The sequence below is a fragment of the Neopsephotus bourkii genome, unplaced genomic scaffold, assembly GCF_033783945.1.
Source record: "Neopsephotus bourkii isolate Nb327-2 ecotype Australia unplaced genomic scaffold, CSIRO-AGI_Nbou_v1 NB_457, whole genome shotgun sequence".
NCBI classification, from domain to species: Eukaryota; Metazoa; Chordata; class Aves; order Psittaciformes; family Psittacidae; genus Neopsephotus; species Neopsephotus bourkii.
The window spans coordinates 2198001-2217154 of record NW_026900959.1 but is presented as its reverse complement, the minus strand read 5'-3'; the positions used below and the strand labels follow the sequence as shown (position 1 = coordinate 2217154).

The window sequence follows — 19154 nt, the reverse complement described above, 5'->3', positions numbered from 1 at the left end:
GGTGCTATTAAGATGTGAAGTGTGCTCACTGGCTGATTGATTGACTGACTGACTGACTGATTGATTGATTGATTGATTGATTGATTGACTGATTGATTGATTGATTGATTGAGGCCCTCTGCCTGTATAAACTGTCTGGGTTGGGGATGCTGCTGTGTTTAGATGCTGCTCTTGGGTCAGTGCTGGCTCTTGAGCTGCTGGGGTTGGGGGTCCCTCAGCAGGGGGGTCCCCAATGAGCAGCTCCATGTCCTTTACAGACAGCATTGACATGGGCAGGCCTGTGCCTGCGATCTGGGGTGAGCATCAGCAGCATCGCTGGGGGCTGCTCTCCCTTCCTTTGTACTCCCAGCCTGGGGTTACTGCTCTGCCCCTTGTGCCTGCAGCTGAGTCGTGAGCGGGACTCCTGCATCCATCGGTCCCGCCATGGAGCAGGGACCCAGCACCCCTAATCCCAGCCCTCCCCTTCTCTCCAGGAAGGACCAGCGGCTCCCCTGAGGATCCCCTTCCTGCAAAACAGGGGCTGGTTGTGGTGTTCCTTGCGCCATGGGGGTTAGCGCCCATTGCCCACAGCTGGGAGGGAAAGGGGGTGATGTGAGGGGGGAATGCAGGGTTGGGGGCTCCCACGTTCAGCCCCTTCCCTCCCTGCAGGGGCGAGGAGCTGGCCGGGGCAGGAGCTGTGTCAGAGCCCAGCCAGGTACCGGCTGTGGGGCAGTGGGGGGGGTGCGAGGGTCCCTGCAGGGCTGGGAGCGGACCCGTGTGTGCCCCTGGTTGAGAGGGGCTGGATCCTCCCTGAACCCTGAACCCTGAACGCTGAACGCTGCTGCTTTGGGGTTGCCCTTGCCCAACAAAGGCTGCTCCATGCTGCTGGCTCCGTGCTGAGGACGGAGGGGCTGTGGGGGCCATGGGAGCATCCTGCATCCCTGCCAGGGCCTTCAAGGAGCTCTGTGCCTGCTGCCCACCCTGGAGCATCCTTCCCCTGGGGCTGGGGGGCCGGCAGCAGCCCCCCTACCCCTGTCCTGTGCAGGGCAACAAGCGGTGCTTGTGAATAGGAGACAAAAGGGGATTACAGAGCAGCAGGGAGATGATTATAACCCATTGACCTGGCGCGGGCGGAGGCAGCAGGTATTGGTGGAGGGTCCGGGGGGGGCTGCTGGGTCCCAGATTGGCTCCGAGAGAGAAGCTGAGCCACCACAAAGGCTTTGGTGTGCTCCAGGTGTGGGGCAGGAGGGGGGGGGGAGATGTGGGGCTGGGTTTGCCCCCTTTGAGCTGCTGGGATGGGGAGGGGGCGAGGGCCTGGTCCCCATGGGCTCTGGCCTCTGAGGCCACACGCAGGAGGCTGTGACAGGCACCGCTGGCCCTGTCCCTTCATCCCTTCATCCCTTCGGCCTCCCCTCGCCCTGCAGGCACTGCTTGCACAGGCCCCCCCCTGCTGCTGCGCTGACAGCTCCGCAGGACCCCTGCCCCAGCCCGGGGGGGGGCACGTCAGGGGTGATGACGGCTCCGTGGCCATCCATCATCCCCATGGCTGGAGGCGCTGAGCCCCGGCCCTGCCCCGTGCAACCCCCCTCGGGATGCTGAGCCCCGGGACTGGGCTGTTTGCACGTCCCCATGCGGGTGGAAGGGGACCCCTGGGTTTGGGGGGGCCCCGGTTGTGGTTGCAGAGCCTCAAGCTGTGCTTTGGGCTGGATTCCTGGCCCAGGAGGTGAGAAGGCAGCAGGGGAGGTCTAATTGGGGCCGTTAGCACTGAATCAGGCCCCTACCCTCCTGCAGATGGGTGTCCTGCTGATCCCCACCATCCTTTCCCATGGACCCCAATGCCCCGCTTTGAGCTGATGGGGAAACTGAGGCACAGGCGTGGGGGCAAGCAGTGTCTGCACTGAATTCCTCATGCACCCCCTAAGGGCCACCCCATGGACGTGTTTGACCCCCAAGGCACTACCCCAGCTCCCTGCTGGGGTATTTATAACGCACTTTGCACCTCCCTGACCCAGCAAATGGAGCGTGGAGCGTGCTCAGCCCCTGCTCCTGGTGGGGTGAGAGCAGGACGGGGGGAGCTTTGGGAGGCCGTGGGGTCCCCAGAGCCCCCCGCACTAAACCAGCTCGTTAAATGCTTGGCACCTTGGTGCGAGGAAGATGACAGGAGGCATCCTCAGTGCCAGGGCACCTCTCCCTGCAGCAGGGGCTGGCCCCATCACCGTGCCCCAGCGCACCCCAACCCCGGCATCTCCCCGTCTGTGGGGTGAGGCGGGGGCTTTGCCACCCCCGGCCATGGGGACGCTCCTACCCTGTCCCCTCCTCCCGCCTGAGCCCTGCGAGGGGGGATCCTCCGGATCCTCCTTCCCGCTCCGGAGCTGCTGCTGCCTCCCGGGGCAGGCCCGGCCCCTCTCCCCCTGGGCTCTCCCCACCTTTAAAGGCTGCCCCTTGGTGCTGGGAGCAGGAGGGCGCTGGCAGCTCCATGGAGCCCACCCTTGACCGTGGGCAGCCCTGCCCTGCCCGCAGCCGCTGCTCCCGTTAGCGCTGCCGCAGGGAGATGCGAACCAGGGACTAGAGCCGGGGCCTGGCCGCTGATGGGGTTGGGACGAAGGGGACAGCATGGATCCGGATGCCCCCGAGGTGTAGGACGCCCCGGGGCTGGAGGAGGAGAGGACCCGGCTTTAGCTCCTGCCCCATGCTCCATCCCCGCTGGTGCCCGGCTCTCACCCGGCTCTGTCCTCGGCCGCCGGAGGAAGGAGGGGACCGGCTGCGCCCTGGGGATGCGCCGGCGGGGAGGGCGGCTCTGAGGCTTGCGGACACCGTTTCATGCCGTGCCCGCGGGGCTTCCAGGAGCACCATGCAGCCCATCAGCCTGCAGAACCTCTCCATGTAAGCCCCGCGCCGCCGGTCGCAGCTCCCCGCGACCCGGCTCTAGCGGGAGTTTGTCCTTGACCACAGCAATTCCTTGTGGTGGGAAGGGGGGGAAAGAGAAAACAACTGACCCGAGCCAAGCGCCCTGTTCTCTCCCTCTCTCTTTGTCTCAGATGTTTCCAGCTCCTCATGTTCTCCTGTCAGACACAGGTAGGTGGATGCTTTACTAACCCCATGGCGCACCGCAGCGCCGGGCAGGGTGAGGGTACCAGCTCTGCCATCCCCCGAGCTACCCCTTGGGGAATGGGGACATTCCTTTGGGATGGCCTTGGCTTTGGTGGGTGGCTTTCCCACTGCATGCCCACCTCAAGTGGGTCCCAGCCTCCAAGCAGGGGAGGGATGCTGCTGTATCCCCAGTGGGGCTGGCTGTGCCCATCAGCCTGGCCTCTGGGCTGCAGTGGGTCGACACGGGGGTATCCAGAGCCCGGAGCTGTCCCGTTTCCCACCCTCCAGGGGCTGGGATGAGCTCAATGGGGAAGCTCTCCCAGGGCAGATCCTTGCTCGGGGCAGGAGGTGCCAAGTCCATCAGCCTTGAGCCTCCAGGGCCCAGCTCTGCCCTGGCTGGTGCTGAGCTGCTGCCACCGAGGGGGTTAATGGGGCCGAGCAGGGGTTGCCCCCCCCAGCAGAGGGTGGTGTGAGGTTTGACACCCCCCTCCTTTCCCCCCCTTAGGCTGCACCGTCCCTTTTTGTGCGCTTTAGAAAGGCAGCGGCTATTAAAATGCACTGTTCCATATGAGCACCCTCTGCTCCCGAGCCCGAACAATCCCCCCCAGCAGCCCTAACACAGCCTCGGGACCCCCTTTCTTTTCTGTTTGCCTTCTTTTTCCCGAGGTGAACACTGCTGTTCCTTTGGAAACAAGAGGGGAAGGAACCGCCTTTGATGGAGAGCCCCCCCCCAGCCCACCTCCTTGGCCAGCCCCAAAGGCTTTAAAGTAGATCCTGGCAGGAAATGAGTCCCCAGGCATACACAAAGGTGGTGATGGGGGGGGGGTGTCAGGCAGTGCCCCCCATCCGTCTGCTCCCCATTGTGAGAGAAGACAGGGCTGGATCCCCCTGCCCAGCGCGGGGATGCTGCAGCCCTGGGATGCAGGGCACCCGGTCCATGTACCCAAGGGATGTTGTGCACCCCGAACCAGGCAGCCAGACCCCAAACACTCCCCATGGGATGAGCCCCAGGGAAAGCAGCAGATGTTGCCCCCCCCGGAGTCCATCGCCTGCCCAGAGCCCTTCGGGAGCTGGTTTTCAGGCTGGGGTTGATGTTCCTGGGCTTGGCTGCCCCGAGTCCCATTTCCCGTAGGATCAAACCAGGTTTTCTGTTAAGATGTGTGTGGTTGGGGTCTGGAGCGGGGCTGGAGGCTGAGCACCAGCACTAACCCCCCCTCCCAGCTCATCTGCTGCTTATCACACAATAGCCCTCTTGTGCTTGTGCTGCCCCGTTGGCATAAGCGATGCCAGGCCCTTGAGGTGGTTTATGCCTCTGTTCTGAGGTGGGTGCATGCCCAGGGTGGGCCGGGAGGGGACGGCTCCATTCCTTGGGTACCCAGCATGGCTTTAGGTTGGTCTCAATCCCAATGAGGGAGCCACAGGCTCTTGCATCCCAGCCTGTCCTCAGTGCCTGCAGAGGATGCTGTCGGAGCAGGAGGTGCTGCTGAGTGCCCGTGGCAGGGGTTAGGGACTGGATGAGCTTTAAGATCCCGTCCAACCCAAACCATTCCCAGCTCCTATGATACGGCCGGGACCAGCAGCTCAGCCCCGCTCCCGAGGGAGCACACCAGGAGCGCATCCTTCCCTGTGAGCCTCTGCATCCTCCTCATCCATGGGATGCCGAGCGACGTCTCTGCCTCTCCCTGTGCTCCGTGCCCATCGCCCTGGGCTCCAAAGCATCTTCCCAGTGCCCTGGTCACTGCTGCAGGGCCGGCGATGCCCGGGGGCTGTCCCTCACCCATAGCAGTGGGTCCAGCCCCGTGTCCCGGTGCCTCCCGCCCCTCGCCTCCGCTCTCCCAAGCAAATTGATTTTGTTTTTCCCTTTGTAAACAAAGGGGCAGAATCAACCGTCTCCTAATTTTAACCAGTACGTGAGGGACCAGGGCGCCGTGAGCGACCAGCTGAGCCGCCGCCAGGTCAGGGAGTACCAGCTCTACAGCCGGACCAGCGGCAAGCACGTCCAGGTCACCGGCAAGCGCATCACCGCCACCGCCGAGGACGGCAACAAGTTTGGTGAGGACCAGGGAAGGGCTGGGGAGCGCGTGGGGAGGTCTGGGATGCTCCTGCTGCTTTCATGCCCCACAGAGAGCCCCTGTGCGAGCACTGCCCCCAGCCAGCCAGCCCTGGCCTTGAAGCACCCCAACTGAGGCGTCTCGCCTGCCCCACGCAGCATTTATAGGCTCCGTATTCAGTGCTTCTGCTCTCCAACCTCTCCCCACCATGAGATGGATTTTTCCTGCTGGAGAATCACCCAGTCCTGGCATCAGCCTCCTGAATACCCACATGTGGAGGGCAGCGTGGGCAGAGCCCACCCAGAGCCACAGAATCAACTAAGTTGGAAAAGACCTTTAAGTTCATCGAGTCCAACCACAGCCATCACTCAAAGCCGACCACCTTTCCCCATAGGGTTTTCTGGGCACCTCCAGCCCTGATACCTCACTGATGGGCACCACAGCCCCACAGAGGCATCTGAAAGCTTTGGGAAAGGTGTTTCAAAGCCTGGTGACCAGCAAGGACCATTCCCAGGTCCTCCTGTGCCAGCTCGGGAACGCAGGACCCACCGGGTCATTGGTTTCAGTGTCAGGTCCCAGCCTTTGTGTTGCAGAGAAACAATGAGGATGAAGATCATTAACCCACCGGGCGCTGGGCTCTGTCTGGCCCTGGAGAACCCATTGAATGGTGACAATGTGGATGTGCTGGGGGGGAGGAAGGGGCTGGTACTGTCACCGGCGCCTTCATCAAACGCCTGGTTTGAGTCTGTTGGGTTTTAACAAAGGGCTCTTTAGCATCATGGCTGGGGAGCATCCCGGGCTGCAGGGGCTCAGCATCCCCCCGGCCCCACCACCGATGGGCTAGGAGGGATGCTGGCAGGGAGATAAAGGCAAGGGTATGGGGGGGTGAGGAGCGGTAGCTCAAGGGGGGTACCACACCCCCCATGGGACACATCCCTGTTGCTCCCCTTCCTCACAGCCAAGCTCATTGTGGAGACAGACACCTTCGGGAGCCGCGTCCGCATCAAGGGGGCCGAGAGCGAGAAGTACATCTGCATGAGCAAGCGGGGCAAGCTCATTGGGAAGGTGAGTCCTGGCCCCCCCCGCTCACCCTCTGCATGCCCCCGTCCCCATGGCTCAGTCCGGACACCCACTGAGGGGCTGGAGTGGGATGCTCGGCCGGCATCCCCAGTCACAGGAGCTGAGCTGGAGCAGGAGCGTGGCTCTATGGGGTGAGATCCCCCTTCTCGCTCAGCACCGTGCTGCCCAGCCTGATTCCTGTAAGGGGAAGCCCCGGGGAGCTGGTCCTGGTGCATGGATGGGGTGGGCTGTGTGGTGGCAGAGATGGGGCCCAGGCTCCTGCATCCCATCTCCAAGCCCCCCCCACCTCCATCACCCCTGCAGGCGCTAAGCACCCTCCTCCTCCTCCTCCTCCCCGCAGCCTAACGGCAAGAGCAAGGACTGCATCTTCACGGAGATCGTGCTGGAGAACAACTACACGGCCTTCCAGAACGCGCGCTACGAGGGCTGGTTCATGGCCTTCACGCGCCGGGGCCGGCCCCGCAAGGCCTCCCGCAGCCGGCAGAACCAGCGCGAAGCCCACTTCATCAAGCGCCTCTACCGGGGGCCCTTGCCCTTCCCCAACGCCGAGCGCCAGAAGCAGTTCGAGTTCGTGGGCTCGTCCTCCCGCCGCACCCGCGCCCCCCGTGCCCGCACGTGAAGCCCCGGCCCCGCATCCCCCCCTCCTGGCCCTCACGGACCCCGGTTCCCCCCGCGCTCCCCCAAGGATGCTCTGCTTTCACACTCCTCTTGGAACGGGCCGTTGGGGGCTGTAGCCCCGCGCTGCGGTCCCCCCATCCCTAGAGCATCCTGTGGTACCCGCGTTCACCACCCAGTGCCTTTGCCCATGCCCCTTGGTGACCCCTCAGAAACTCATCCCCAGGCCACCAAGGATTAGGACCAATGGACATGTGCCTGTCCCCCATGGACCCAGCGTTTCTGTGCCACGGATGGACGGGGTCACAGGACCACAGTGATGGAAATCCCATCCTTATCCCTTGGGTCAGCAGGATGCTGTGCCCATCGCTGCGAGAGGTGGCAGGGCCTGGTGCTGGGGAGGTGATGGTCTGTCACCAGGGGAGGCAGGAGGTGCTTCATGCAGAGCCTGAGGCCAGCACTTGTCCTGCCATGGCCATGGGGTCTCTGTGTTATTTATTGGAGGGGAGGGTCTGTGCCCTCTCCAGAGGCACTGGGATGCTGGCAGTGTGGGGATGTGCATGGTGCCCACCGGGCTCCACTGGCCAAAGAGAAACCACCTTTAGGTTATTTTTATTTTTGATGGGGTTTGTGTGTTCCTAAGTTCTGCTCTTTCCTTTTACAAGTCAGTTTTAGGCCTAAACCGTTAGAATTTGGAGGTGATTTGTGTAAAGGAGGAAACCCTGAGGCAAATAAACGAGTGTTTAGACTGATGGGGCCTGGGGGCATTTTCCTTCCCATGCCGAAGCTTTGCACAGCCTTTGTGCAGCTCCCCAATGCTCAGGGCCAGGGGCTGCATGGCAAAAAATGAAGGTGGCTGCTGGATGGGGGCCCCCTGTGTCCCCAACACTCAGTTGGGTCTTTGGGGTGTCTGCTGCATCCTGGTGAGCAGGGCATCACCCTCAGTGTGGTTCCTAGTGTGGTACCCGCTGTTCCCCCTCAGAGCATCACTCTCAGCATAGTACCTGCTCTATCCTCATGAGCAGGGCATCACCCGCAGTGTGGTACCTACTGCTCTCCCCAGAGCATCACCCTTGACCTGGTACCCAGTGTGGTACCCACTGCATCCTGGTGAGCAGAGCATCACTCTTGGCACAATCCCCACTGGTCCCCCCCTAGAGCATCACCCTCAGAATGGTACCCAATGCGGTACCCACTGCTCCCCTGTCCTGGGGCCACCAGCTCGCCCACCCCGCACCGCTGCCGCTCAGACTGCTCCATCCCACCCGCTCTGTAATTACTTTCCCGTCTGACAATGCCCCGGGAGGTGGCGGCCGGGCCGCGGGGAGGATGTAATCCCTTAACCGGGGCTCACCCAGCCCCTCAAAGCGCCGGCAGCACAAAGCGGGGGGACGGGACTGGACGGGACGGGGCGGGGGGTCAGCAGGGAGAAAACTATAACAGTTTGAGTTCAATGGAGCTTTAAAGCAGCGAGAAACGCCAGAGCCGGCAATTAGAGCCGAACAAAGCCCGGCGCTGCTGCCCAGGTGTGGCGGGTGGGAATTAGCCCAGGAGCCGGGGTAATTCCATCCCCCCCCCCCGCTTCCTTCGGCCCCGCGCCCCGGCTCCTTGTTCCTGCAGGAATTCGAGGCATTCTTGAAAGGAGAAAGCTTTGAGAAAGGAGCCGACTGGGTCCGGACCCTCCCCGCCCCCGCCGCCCCCTCCCCAGTTTAGCCAAAGCTTCAAAGGTAGAGGAGGGCCCTTTGTGTGATCCCCGCTTTAATTTTTCCCGTCCCTTTCTCTCCCCCCTCTCCTCTTCTCCTTCCCGAGCCCTTCCTCTCTTTTCTTTCAGGGTTTCCCCTTCCTCCCCTCTCTTTCTTCTCGCCCTCCCGGCATAGAAAGGGCTCGGAAGGGGGAGTCCTTTTAATTATGGCCGGGGAGGGAGAAGAAAAACAAGCCCTCACGCTGCTGCTTTCTTGTCTTCTGAGGTGAGACCCGGGGCGGGGGCGGAGGTGGGGACAGCGGTGTCTGTGCAGGAAGTGCACTGGAGGGTGTCCCGCCCTTCCCAAAGCTTTGCTCTCCCGTGGGATGCTGCAGGGGGCTGGGATGCTCAGGGGCAGCTCCCCAGAGCAGTCACCCCATTGCAGAGGGGATGGGGACCAGCCTGCTGCCATCCCCAGCGCCATGGTCCTCACTGGCTCAGGGCTCCTGGGGGGCATCACAGGGGTGGCAGGGCTTGGGGTCCCCTGGGACATGGGGCTGTATCCAGGCCAGCCCTAGCAGGGCTGCTGTCACCCTGTCCCACAGTCTAGCACCAGGGGCAATTTGGGGTCAGGCAGCTGCCTTGTAGAGGGTCAAAGGGGCTGCAACCCCTAGGAAGGCTCCTCAGCCTTATCCCTCTCCTCAGCTTCATCCCTCAGGGTGGGGAGGCCAAAGGATGCTCCTACACCTCTTCCTTTGCTTAATGGGGACGAAGGATGCTCCCACACCTCCTCCATCACTTAATAAGGGTGAAGGATGCTCCTACATCTCCTTCATCACTTAATAAGGGTGAAGGTTGCCCCTACACCTCCATCACTCACTGAGACCAAAGACTGCTCCTGCACATCCTCCTTTGCTCAATGAGGATGAAGGATGCTCCTAACACCTCCTCTATTGCTCAGTGAGGCTGAAGGGTGCTCCTGCGCACCCTCCATTGCTCGGTGAGGCTGAAGGATGCCCCTACACCTCCTCCATCTCTCGCTGAGGCCGAAGGAGGCTCCTGCACATCCTCCTTCGCTCGGCTCCAGCCGGTTGCGGCGGGAGGCGGTCGCTGTAGCAACGTGCGGTGCAGCGCAGGGGAGGGGATGCTCGGCGCAGGCATGGCTCCCGGCGGACAGGCAGCCCTGCCTGCAGCGGGCCATGGGCTCCCTTGAAGGTAGGGCCCTGCGACCCTCTTGTCCCCACGTCCTAGGCCCCCAGCAGCCCCTCTGGCAGCTGCCTTTGAAGGGCATCACCGGGATGAGGGGTGACCCTGTGGGGCTGGTGAGCGCTGGGGGGGGGGGGGTTGTGAGCATGTCTGGGCTTGGCTTTCGGTGGGTGCACACGAGGGTGTGTGGGGCCCGGCTGGCACAGGATGAGCGTGTTCCCAAACTCCTCCTTCCCTCTGGGCGCCCCTGGGTGCTGGCATCACGGGGGGTGCCATGGCTGGTTCAGGAGCAGCGCCGGGTGCATGGAGCAGCCGCCGCGGTCGTCTTCATGCTTGAGAAACTGGGTTACAGCGGGGGGGCAGCTGCAGCCGCGGTTATTCATGAACACGGCCCCAGGGGGTGGCTGCTGGGGCTGGGGCTGGAGAAGCCCCTTCAGTGGGGGGGGTGCAGCAGCATCTCAGAGCTGAGGCCATGATGCTCTTGGTCCAGCGAGCCAGGCTGGCCCGGCACTAAAGGGCAATCCCCCAGCGAGATGTGCATCCGCTGGGGTGTTCATCCCCCCGAGATGTGCACCCTGTGTGTGCACCCCTCCAGTATCCCCCTTTTTTCTCCATATCCCCTCCCCACACGTTCCTGGGTGTGCATCCCCCCTCCCCCAGATGTGCATCCCTGGGCGTGTATCCCTCCAGATGTGCATTGCCAGTCATACATCCCCCAGATGTGGGTCCAGGGGTTCCAGCAGCCCTTGCTTGAGCCAGAAAGGAAACTGAGGCAGCGAACAGCCTCAATCACTGCCGCAGGGAGAGGACCCAGAAGCAGAGCTGCTGTCACCAGGCATCTCTCTCCCACACAGAGCCGGGAATAGACACCAGTTCCCGGTGCTGCAGCACCAACGCAGGGCCCGCCACCCCCGGGGACGTGGGGGGCTCGGGATGTGGGGGCAGCATCTCCCCCCCTACCCAGCTCCAGGCTCTCCCTGGCAGCACCCAGGTCCGGTTCAGTGTCTGCAGAGGTCAGGACTTGATTTTTAGCTGATGCTCCACACCCCTGGGCTGAAATCCCTGCTGTGTCCCCCCTCCGGGGGTGGGTGCCACCCTCGCATCACCCCAAATGCAGATGGGGATGGGGCCACCCTCACCCCCCCCGCGCTCCCATGTCCCATGGGGTGCTCAGCCGAAACCCCAAGCAGTGTGTGGGGAACAGGGGACACCATCCGCAAACTGCAGCAGGGGATGGAGAAGGGGGTGCTGAGCCCCCCCCCAGCACCATCCAGGCTCTTCCTGACAGCGGTCAGCGCTGGGCAGTCGGGGTCGGTGTCTGTTTTCCTCCCTTTGTGCCGCGGGAGCGAGCGAGTGGCGGGAGCGAATTCTGCTTCGTCATGATGCCGGCTAATTCCCCCCTTGTTGGGAGCAGCAGAGGTGGGGAGCGGCGGCAGCACCCACCCAGCCCTGCGCATCCACCCGCCCTGGCACCCGGCGCCGTTATCGGGGCTGCGGGCGGGCGCTGGCGGCAGGAGATAGGCTCAGCTGCGGCTCCCGCTCCCGGATGCCGCAGCGGTGCCTGGGCCGGGGCCAGGGCGACCTACGGTGGAATTTGGTGGCCAAACGAGTACAGGAAGCCAAGGGCGGGCTCCCCCCCCCGCTGCTCCCCATGGCTGGAGGTACGCGGCGTCCCCGGCGCTAGGTGAGTGGCGTGGCCCTTGCGCGGCTCCAGGAGGGGGACATGGAGAGGGGATACCTGGGGGGGGTGCGGGAGGGGCTGGTTTGTTAGGGATGGCATCGGCCGACCTTTGCTTTCCCGTCCTTTGCCGCCCGTTCCCGGCGGGGTGGGGGCACCCCCAGGGCTTGTTTCTCCCTTCCCCCCTTTTCTTCCCTCCGTGCCCCCTCCCCACAGGGGCACTGCACTGCCAGGTTCCCTTGCCGGGGGGGACAAGGCACCGTAGGGATGGGACGGGCGGTGACATGGGGACACGGGTGACCCGCAGGTACCCTCCCAAGGCTCCCACCCGTGTCCCCTCCTCCCCGCTTCATCGCAGGACACCCCCCGGCAGAGCAGGGACACCCTCCTGCCTTCCTTCCCTGGGGACATTGCCATCGGCACCGCGTATCCCAAGGGAAGAGGGCAGCTGTTCCCAGCCCCACTTGTGGAGTGGGTTTGTGGGGTCTCAGTGCTGGTTCTAGGAGGGGTACACCCCCATCCCGCTGTCCCCAAGCTCAGGCTGTGGAAGGGTTTGAGTCTCCCTGTGCTGGGGCTGTGGCCATTGGGGTCTCACCATGGGCACAGGGTTTTGGACCCCCCCCTGCTCCTCTTGCCCAAATCCAGCCACACGGCAAGGGCAGGAGAGGCCGAATTCCCATCGCTCCATTGCCATGGAGCATCGGGGGGGTTGCCTTTGGGGGGGAAATGGGGTCAGTGCCCGGCCCCCAGCTCTTGGCTAGGGATGGAGCCGTGGGGGTCAGCTCCGGCTGTGGGCAGGCAGGGTTAAACCAGCCTGTCCCAGGTAGACCTGCACCACCAGCTGCCACCTCTGCTGCAGGTAGCCCCATAACCACATCCCATTGCCCACATCCTGCCAGGCGGGTGCCCAACTGCTGGGCCCCACACACGGCACTGGGGTACCCAGGGACCCGCCACCCCAACCTGCTCAGTGCAGGAGGCCCTCTGTGGCTGTCAGCATCATCAGCCCCACACTGGGAGCCCCTGGTGGGTCCCTCTGGCCCCTCTGCATGTGGGATGAGCAGGCTAATCCCGCTTTAATCCCAGATTATGTGCCACGTGAGCCGCTGCCCAGAGCAGGCTGCGGTGTGGCCATCGGGGCAGGGGGGCTGGGGAGGGACCCCATCACCCAGGACCTGTAGGGCCACTTTGGGGCGGGGGGGTTCATAGGCTCCTATAGGGACGGGAGCCAGGAAAGTGGCTGGGTTCGCCCAGGATGGGAGGAGTGGAGCAGCTGGAGGAGGTGGAAATGCCCCCATCATCTCCAGCACCTGCAGGATGGGGTGGGCGGGTTGCTCCTGTCCCCGTCTCTACCCAGGGGAGCTGAGGCACGGAGCATCCCTGTGTCCCTGGGAGGGGACAGGGGCAGGGTGCACGCTGTTCCCTGCGGGATGGAAAAATCCCAGGGCCCTGGAGCTGGGAGCCGGTGGCTTTTAAGGCCACTGATGCATCCCTCGCGCAGTGGCACGGAAGCAATGGGCTGTCAATAGCCGGGTGCTGCTCCGGTGGGGAGGGAAAGGACGAGAAACAGGACAAAGGAGGAGCGGCCACCGGGGACACGCGGGCTCCCACCACCGCCAGCGGTGCCTCGGTGTCCCCAGCGTGGGGAGGATGCTCCGTGTGTCCGGTTCGGGGTTGCGTTGGGAGGAGGAGGAGGAGGAGGCCGGGGCTGGGCTGGGCTGGAGGCACCGGACGCTGCTCCCAGCGCTGTCGGGAACCGTCTGTTCAGGGAACTTGTGACCCCACCGTGTCCGCCCCCATCACTGCTGGCAGGGAGCCGGGGGAGCTGCGGGAGCACAGGGGGGCAGCGGGGAGGAGGAGGAGCGGGGAGGAAGGCCGGGGTCCCTGCTCAGTGCCCCCCCCCCCAGCGAGCGGGGTGCGTGCAGCCCGGCCCCGGAGCCCGGCGCTGATGGTTTTGGCTGCTGTGGAAAGTCAAATCCGGATTTCCTCGGGGTGGGGAGGAGGGAACTGGCCTCTTCCCGCTGCGGCGTCACCACGGGCTGTGCTGGAGCCCAGCGAGCCCCCCCGGCACGTCTGTCCCTCCATCCACCCTTCCTCCAGCGCTCTCCCTGCATCTCCTTCCTCTCCTCACTCCAGCCGGGCTCCGTGGGTACCCTCAGCATCACCCTGGTGGGAGGGAGGACGCCGCACGGTGGTGCCCCCCCCCCCGCCCCGCATCACCCTCCCGACCAGGCAAATCCCAAACCCGCTCCGTGCCGGCCTTATCTTGGCGAGCAGGAGAGCGTGGGGGACCCTGCCAGCGAGATTGGAGGCGTTGCCATGGGGAGGGCGGCTGCCACCGGGGCGGGGGCTCCCTGCGGGTGACAGATAACGGGTGCGCAGCGTCCGCGGCGGCTGTGCAGCCCCGGCACCCCTCAAACAGCGTCCCCGGCTGGGTCACGGCAGTGTCCCTGCCTCCGCGTGTTCGCCTTCCCACCCGCATCCGCATCCACCCATCCCCGCGCCCGCCCTCCAGCCGCTTCCTCTGCTCCCGCTCTTTGCTGTCTCATCCCTCTGCTCGGCACCACCACCGCCAGCCCGCTCCATGGGGTGTGAGCTGGAAGCAAGGGGCTGCCCTGGGGCTGCTGCTGGGAGCTACGGTGCTGCCGTGGTGCCTGTCCCCGGCAGGTCTGGAATGGGTGTGAGTGGGTGAAGCAGGGGGGTGTTTGTGTCAGAGTGGTCCCAAAGGAGGGATGAGGGCAGTGCTGGAGTCACCGTCCCTGCAAGTGTTCACACACAACGTGGATGAGACCCCAGGTGCCGTGGGTTAGGAGTGGCCTTGGCAGTGCTGGGGAGTGGTTGGACTGGGTGAGCTTAAAGGTCTTTTCCAATGGAGCTGATTCCATGATTCCGTGATGCAGGCCCAGAGCAGGTCCAGCCCTCAGAGGAGGGAGTGATGGTGGTACCTTGTGCTGCGCTGGAGGATGCTCCAGGCGTGGTCACACCTGATGCTGCATCCCACTGGGACGGGCTCTGTGCCCCTGCTGGGAGCTATAGACCAGGGGGACAGCGGCTTGGGGTGCCCAGGGGTGGTGGCATCTCCCCAGCGCTGCACCCTGGGCTCCATGCTGCTGCTGCTGCTGCTGTTGTTGTTGTGTCTGGGTTGCACGAGGTTGTTCCGCTCCCAGAGGAGAAGCTTGGAGGAGAATGGGGAATTTTCCCCTTTGTGGGCCCAGAGCACAGCGAGGGCTCAGCACAACGTCCCGTGGCCGCTGATGGAGCCTTCTGGAGGCCGCTCGCTGCTGATGGACAAAGGGCTTCATTCCCCCTGCTCCGCTTGCCAGCCCTCGTCAGCAGCCATCGGGGTGGCAGGGACAAGGTTGGGCTTCCCGCCGCTGTCACCCTCTAAAGCCGTTGTCACCTCTCTCTTGTCTCCCCTGCAGAGGCAGCACCCGAGCACCCAGAGGGATGTGGAGCCACAGAGGCAGCAGTGAGTGCTGGCACCCCTTGTAAACCGGCCCTGGGTACACGTTTGGGTCTGCTGTGCTCTGCCCAGACCCACTGCCCTGGGCCGCCTCACCCTGGGGTGCTCCTTGTGCACCCTGGGAGCACCCCAAAACCTCGGTTCTTGCCTTGCAGGAGCCTGCGACTGACACAACCCCTCCGGCCCACAGCTGAATGGAAAGACAGCAGAAGGTAAAGGGGGGGGACATCGGGAAGGGGCTTGGGGACCATGGGCAGGGTGCTGGGGACCATGGGCAGGGTGCTGGGTGCATGCAGGCAATGGGAAGCCCTTCATTTAAGGAAGGCACACAGGGGCTGGTGGCCAAGGACAGCAGCAGCATCACCGTGGGGTGCTGCTAGCAGGGCCCTGCCTTCCTCCTCCTCCTCCTCCTCCTCCCAGCCCAGCCTGGCAGCACCATCTAGTGGCAACGTGTCCTGGCCCAAGCCACTGCCACCTCTCGGGTGTCCCCTGCCCTGAACCACAACGCTGGAGCAAAGGAGACCCCAGCGCCCATCCCCAAGGACGTTTTGCCCCGGAGCACTGAGGTCCATGGGGCACAGGGGTGTCCCCGGGCCCCCCCCCGCCATGCCCCAGGATCCTGACCATGACCCTGAGCCCCTTCCTGGGCTGGCCTTGCCAAAGACGGGGCTTGCCAACATCTCCCCTTTTCCTTCCAGCAACCACTGACCTCCCCTGGGAGCGTCTGCTCCTCCCGTGGGTCCAGCGTCCCCGGATCACCCTCCAGCATCGTGGTGAGAGCCCACCCACCTCCATCCATGGGCCGGGGTCATCCCCAAACCCCCTTCATCATCCCCAGAGGATGCTAATCCCGATATCCCCTTCCTGCACCCAAAAAATGAAGGCGCTTTTCTTTCTTTCCAGGCCAAAATGGACAACGAGGTTCTGGGCTACAAGGACCTGGCGGCCATCCCTAAGGATAAAGCGATCCTGGACATTGAGCGCCCCGACCTGATGATCTATGAACCCCATTTCACCTATTCGCTCATGGAGCACGTGGAGCTGCCCCGGAGCCGAGAGGTGAGGGGGTCCCAGGTTGTTCTGGGGGGTCAGGGTGGGGAAACCCCCCCCCCCCCCCGGATAGTGGGGTCCCATAGGGCAGATGGCTGGAATAAATCACTGCTTGCTCTCTGCAGCGTTCCCTGTCTCCCAAATCCATCTCTCCTCCTCCATCTCCGGAGGTGAGTCCTGGCACGTTGGGGTGGACGGGGGGGTCTGAGGAGGGGGGGATGCTGAGTTACCCCCCCCCGTTGCCCGCAGGTCATCCGGGAATGGCTGGAGAGCCGGACCCCCGGCAGCACCCCGCAGCCCCCCTCGCGCCAGGGCGGCAGCTCTGCCCGCAGCAGCGTGCAGCACTTCCACAGACCCGGTACGAGCCCCGGCACCGGGGCACACAGAGAGAGCCAGGGGGTCCTGGGGAGTCCCTCGGAGCCAGGCTGAGGGAGCTGGGCTGGGGCAGCCTGGGGAGGAGAAGGCTCCTGAAGGGGGGACCTCAGAGCAGCTCCAGTGCCTGAAGGGGCTGCAGGAAACCTGGAGAGGGGCTTGGGACAAGGGCCTGTAGGGACAGGCCAAGGGGAATGGCTTGAACCTGCCCCAAGGGAGACTGAGCTGAGCTCTTAGGCAGAAGCTCTTCCCTGTGAGGGTGCTGAGGCGCTGGCACAGGGTGCCCAGAGAAGCTGTGGCTGCCCCATCCCTGGCAGTGCTCAAGGCCAGGCTGGACACAGGGGCTTGGAGCAAGCTGCTCCAGTGGAAGGGGTCCCTGCCGTTGGAGCTGGAGGAGCTTTAAGCTCCCTTCCAACCCAAACCAGGCTGGGATCCCATGATCCTGTTCCTGCCCCCAAACCCCCTTGTTCCTTGCAGAGACCGACACAACAGAGCTCAACATATACAAGAAGCCTCCAATCTACAGGCAGAAAGGTGAGCGGGGGGGGGGCTGTGCCACGGGATGGAGCACCCATGGGCGCTGCCTGACCCTCCCTGCGCCCCGCAGAGCACCACTCCAGCGCCCACCATGGGAAGCATCTCATAGAGGATCTGATCATTGAATCCTCCAAGTTCCCTGCGGCACAGCCCCCAGATCCCAACCAGCCCGCCAAGATCGAGACCGACTACTGGCCATGCCCCCCGTCCCTGGCTGTAGTGGGTAGGTGGGGAGCGGGGATAAGGGAGGGAATGGGATGCTCCAGGGCCTGTATCCCCCGCAACAACCCCACGGGGATGCTGTGGAGGGTTAGGGTTAGGGTTAGGGTTAACACCCCATCTCCCCGCAGAGACGGAGTGGAGGAGGAGGATGGCCTCCAAGAGAGGGGAGGAGGAAGAGGAGGACCTGACGGAGGAGATGAAGAACCTGCGGGAGCTCCAGAAGCAGGAGCTGAGCAAGGTGAGAGGCAAGGCCAAGGGGGTGGGTGCCCTGTGAGAGGCTGGGGCTCTGCTGACGTTGACCCCCTGCCCCTTTGCCCCCAGATCACCTCCAACCTCGGGAAGCTGATCCTGAAGGAGGAGATGGAGAAATCGCTTCCCATCCGGAGGAAAACCCGCTCGCTGCCGGACCGGACGCCTTTCCACACATGTGAGTGGGAGGATGCTCTTCCCATACCCCCCCTGCACCCCGCCAGGCCCCACAGCCCCGCCGGCACCTCTGCCATCTCCTGCTCTCTTGCAGCTCTGCACACGGGGGGCTACAAGAGCTCCTCGCTGCCCGCCTCAGGCAGGAGCACCCTCACCCGGGTGAGTGCACGCAGCTCCCGCGCTGCCCCTGCACCCATGGGGTCCGGGTGGCATCACCCTCATCCCATCCCCTGTCCCCTTCCAGCTGCAGTCGGCAGAGTTCAGCTCAGCAGGCAGCGAGAAGAGCAGCCCTGGTGAGCATCAGGGCATGTGGGGGATGTCCCATGGGATGAGGGATGCTGAGGGGGGAAAACTGCTTCTTAGGGCTCGGCAGCACCCAGGTGGGGGGACACAGCGGGGAGGGGCCTGGGGCTGAGTCCTGCTCCTCTGTGTTTTCCAGGCCTGCAGGTAAGCGCTCATCCGGATGCTGATGGAGCCCCAGCAAGAGGGTGATGTACATGGGGACACCCCAGGATGTGTCCAGGGGGGGAAAGGGGAGAGCTGGGAGGGCAAAGGTTGGGTTTCCAGTCCCCAGGCTGGAGCCCATCACCTTGGCTTCAGTTCAGGTGGGAAAGTCCAGCCCTTTGGGGAGGTCTGACACCAGGTTTGCCCCCCTAGAATGGCCAGCGTGGACGTATGGATAGAGGCAATTCCCTGCCCAGCATGCTGGAGCAAAAGGTGAGTGGGGCTGGGGGACATGGGGGGTATGGAGGGGTTCTTAGAGCCTTGGGGTTTGGGGGGGGGCTGTGGAAGGAGTCTGACATCCCCCCCATCCTGCAGATCTACCCCTATGAGATGCTGATGGTGACAAACAGAGGCCGTGTGAAACTGCCCCCCGGCGTGGACAGGACCAGGCTGGAGGTAGGGGCTGAGCTGGCTTCTGTTGGGGCACCCACAGGATGGGGGGACCCTTCAGCCCCATCTTCCTCCTCCTCTCCCCCTTCACCCATCATCCTCCCCCTTCACTGCATCATCCTCCTCCTCTCCCCCTTCACCCCATCCTCCTCCTCCTCTCCCCCTTCACCCCATCCCTCTTCCCTTCACCCTCCTCCTCCTTCCCCTTCACCCATCTCCTCCTCCTCTCCCCCTTCACCCATCATCCTCCCCCTTCACTGCATCATCCTCCTCCTCTCCCCCTTCACCCCATCCTCCTCCTCCTCTCCCCCTTCACCCCATCCTCCTCCCCCTTCACTGCATCATCCTCCTCCTCTCCCCATTCACCCCATCCTCCTCTTCCTCTTCCCCTTCAACCCCATCCTCCTCCTCCTCTCCTATTTCACCCCATCATCCTCCCCCTTCACCCCATCCTCCTCCTACCCATCTCCCCTTCAACGCATCCTCCTCCTCCTCTCCCCCTTCACCCCATCCTCCTCCTCCTCTCCCCCTGCACAGCGTCACCTCTCCCCTGAGGATTTCCTGCGGGTCTTCGAGATGCCCCCCGAGGAGTTCAGCAAACTGGCCCTCTGGAAGCGCAACGAGCTCAAGAAGAAAGCCTTCCTCTTCTGAGCCCTCCTTCCCCCCCGGAGCCCGCCTGGCCCCGCGCTCAGCCCGTGTCGTGCCCTGTGACCGCTTTAGGGCTCTCAGCCGGTTTTTATTAGGACCCCCCCACTTCCCATCTCCACCAACCCCTTCCCCACCCCCCCCACGTCCCCCCCCCCCCGCGGG

General features: G+C 63.9%; 2 protein-coding genes across 4 annotated transcripts; both read left to right on the top strand.

Moving 5' to 3' along the window:
• Window positions 1-2434: 2434 nt before the first annotated feature.
• FGF17 (fibroblast growth factor 17) lies at window positions 2435-6819 on the top strand. 2 transcript variants are annotated; one of them, XM_061349623.1, is made up of 5 exons: window positions 2435-2862; window positions 3018-3054; window positions 4977-5121; window positions 6079-6185; window positions 6541-6819. In XM_061349623.1, exons 1-5 carry the CDS (start codon window positions 2603-2605, stop codon window positions 6817-6819), a joined length of 828 nt encoding a protein of 275 aa, XP_061205607.1. In that variant the 5' UTR covers window positions 2435-2602. The 2 variants fall into 2 exon arrangements, with proteins under 2 accessions (XP_061205607.1, XP_061205604.1); XM_061349620.1 differs by having other exon boundaries at window positions 4944-5121.
• A 2685-nt stretch (window positions 6820-9504) lies between these two features.
• Window positions 9505-19104, top strand: DMTN (dematin actin binding protein). 2 transcript variants are annotated; one of them, XM_061349808.1, is made up of 17 exons: window positions 11126-11386; window positions 14803-14849; window positions 14999-15055; window positions 15542-15616; window positions 15747-15902; window positions 16019-16063; window positions 16143-16251; window positions 16743-16799; window positions 16873-17025; window positions 17153-17262; window positions 17346-17451; window positions 17545-17609; window positions 17695-17743; window positions 17890-17897; window positions 18108-18167; window positions 18270-18350; window positions 18882-19104. In XM_061349808.1, exons 3-17 carry the CDS (start codon window positions 15038-15040, stop codon window positions 18993-18995), a joined length of 1206 nt encoding a protein of 401 aa, XP_061205792.1. In that variant the 5' UTR covers window positions 11126-11386; window positions 14803-14849; window positions 14999-15037; the 3' UTR covers window positions 18996-19104. The 2 variants fall into 2 exon arrangements, with proteins under 2 accessions (XP_061205791.1, XP_061205792.1); XM_061349807.1 differs by lacking the exons at window positions 11126-11386; window positions 18270-18350; window positions 18882-19104 and adding an exon at window positions 9505-9711 and having other exon boundaries at window positions 17890-18109.
• The last annotated feature ends 50 nt before the right edge of the window (window positions 19105-19154 follow it).

Bases quoted from the DNA above. Each gene is read 5' to 3' on its own strand.
- FGF17 (XM_061349620.1), top strand. From the start codon at position 2,603: ATGCCCCCGAGGTGTAGGACGCCCCGGGGCTGGAGGAGGAGAGGACCC. The intron at 3,055-4,943 runs GTAGGTGGATGC...TTGTAAACAAAG, and splicing joins TGTTCTCCTGTCAGACACAG to GGGCAGAATCAACCGTCTCC. The intron at 5,122-6,078 runs GTGAGGACCAGG...CCTTCCTCACAG, and splicing joins CGAGGACGGCAACAAGTTTG to CCAAGCTCATTGTGGAGACA.
- DMTN (XM_061349808.1), top strand. The intron at 16,800-16,872 runs GTGAGCGGGGGG...TGCGCCCCGCAG, and splicing joins TCCAATCTACAGGCAGAAAG to AGCACCACTCCAGCGCCCAC. The intron at 18,168-18,269 runs GTGAGTGGGGCT...CCCATCCTGCAG, and splicing joins CCAGCATGCTGGAGCAAAAG to ATCTACCCCTATGAGATGCT.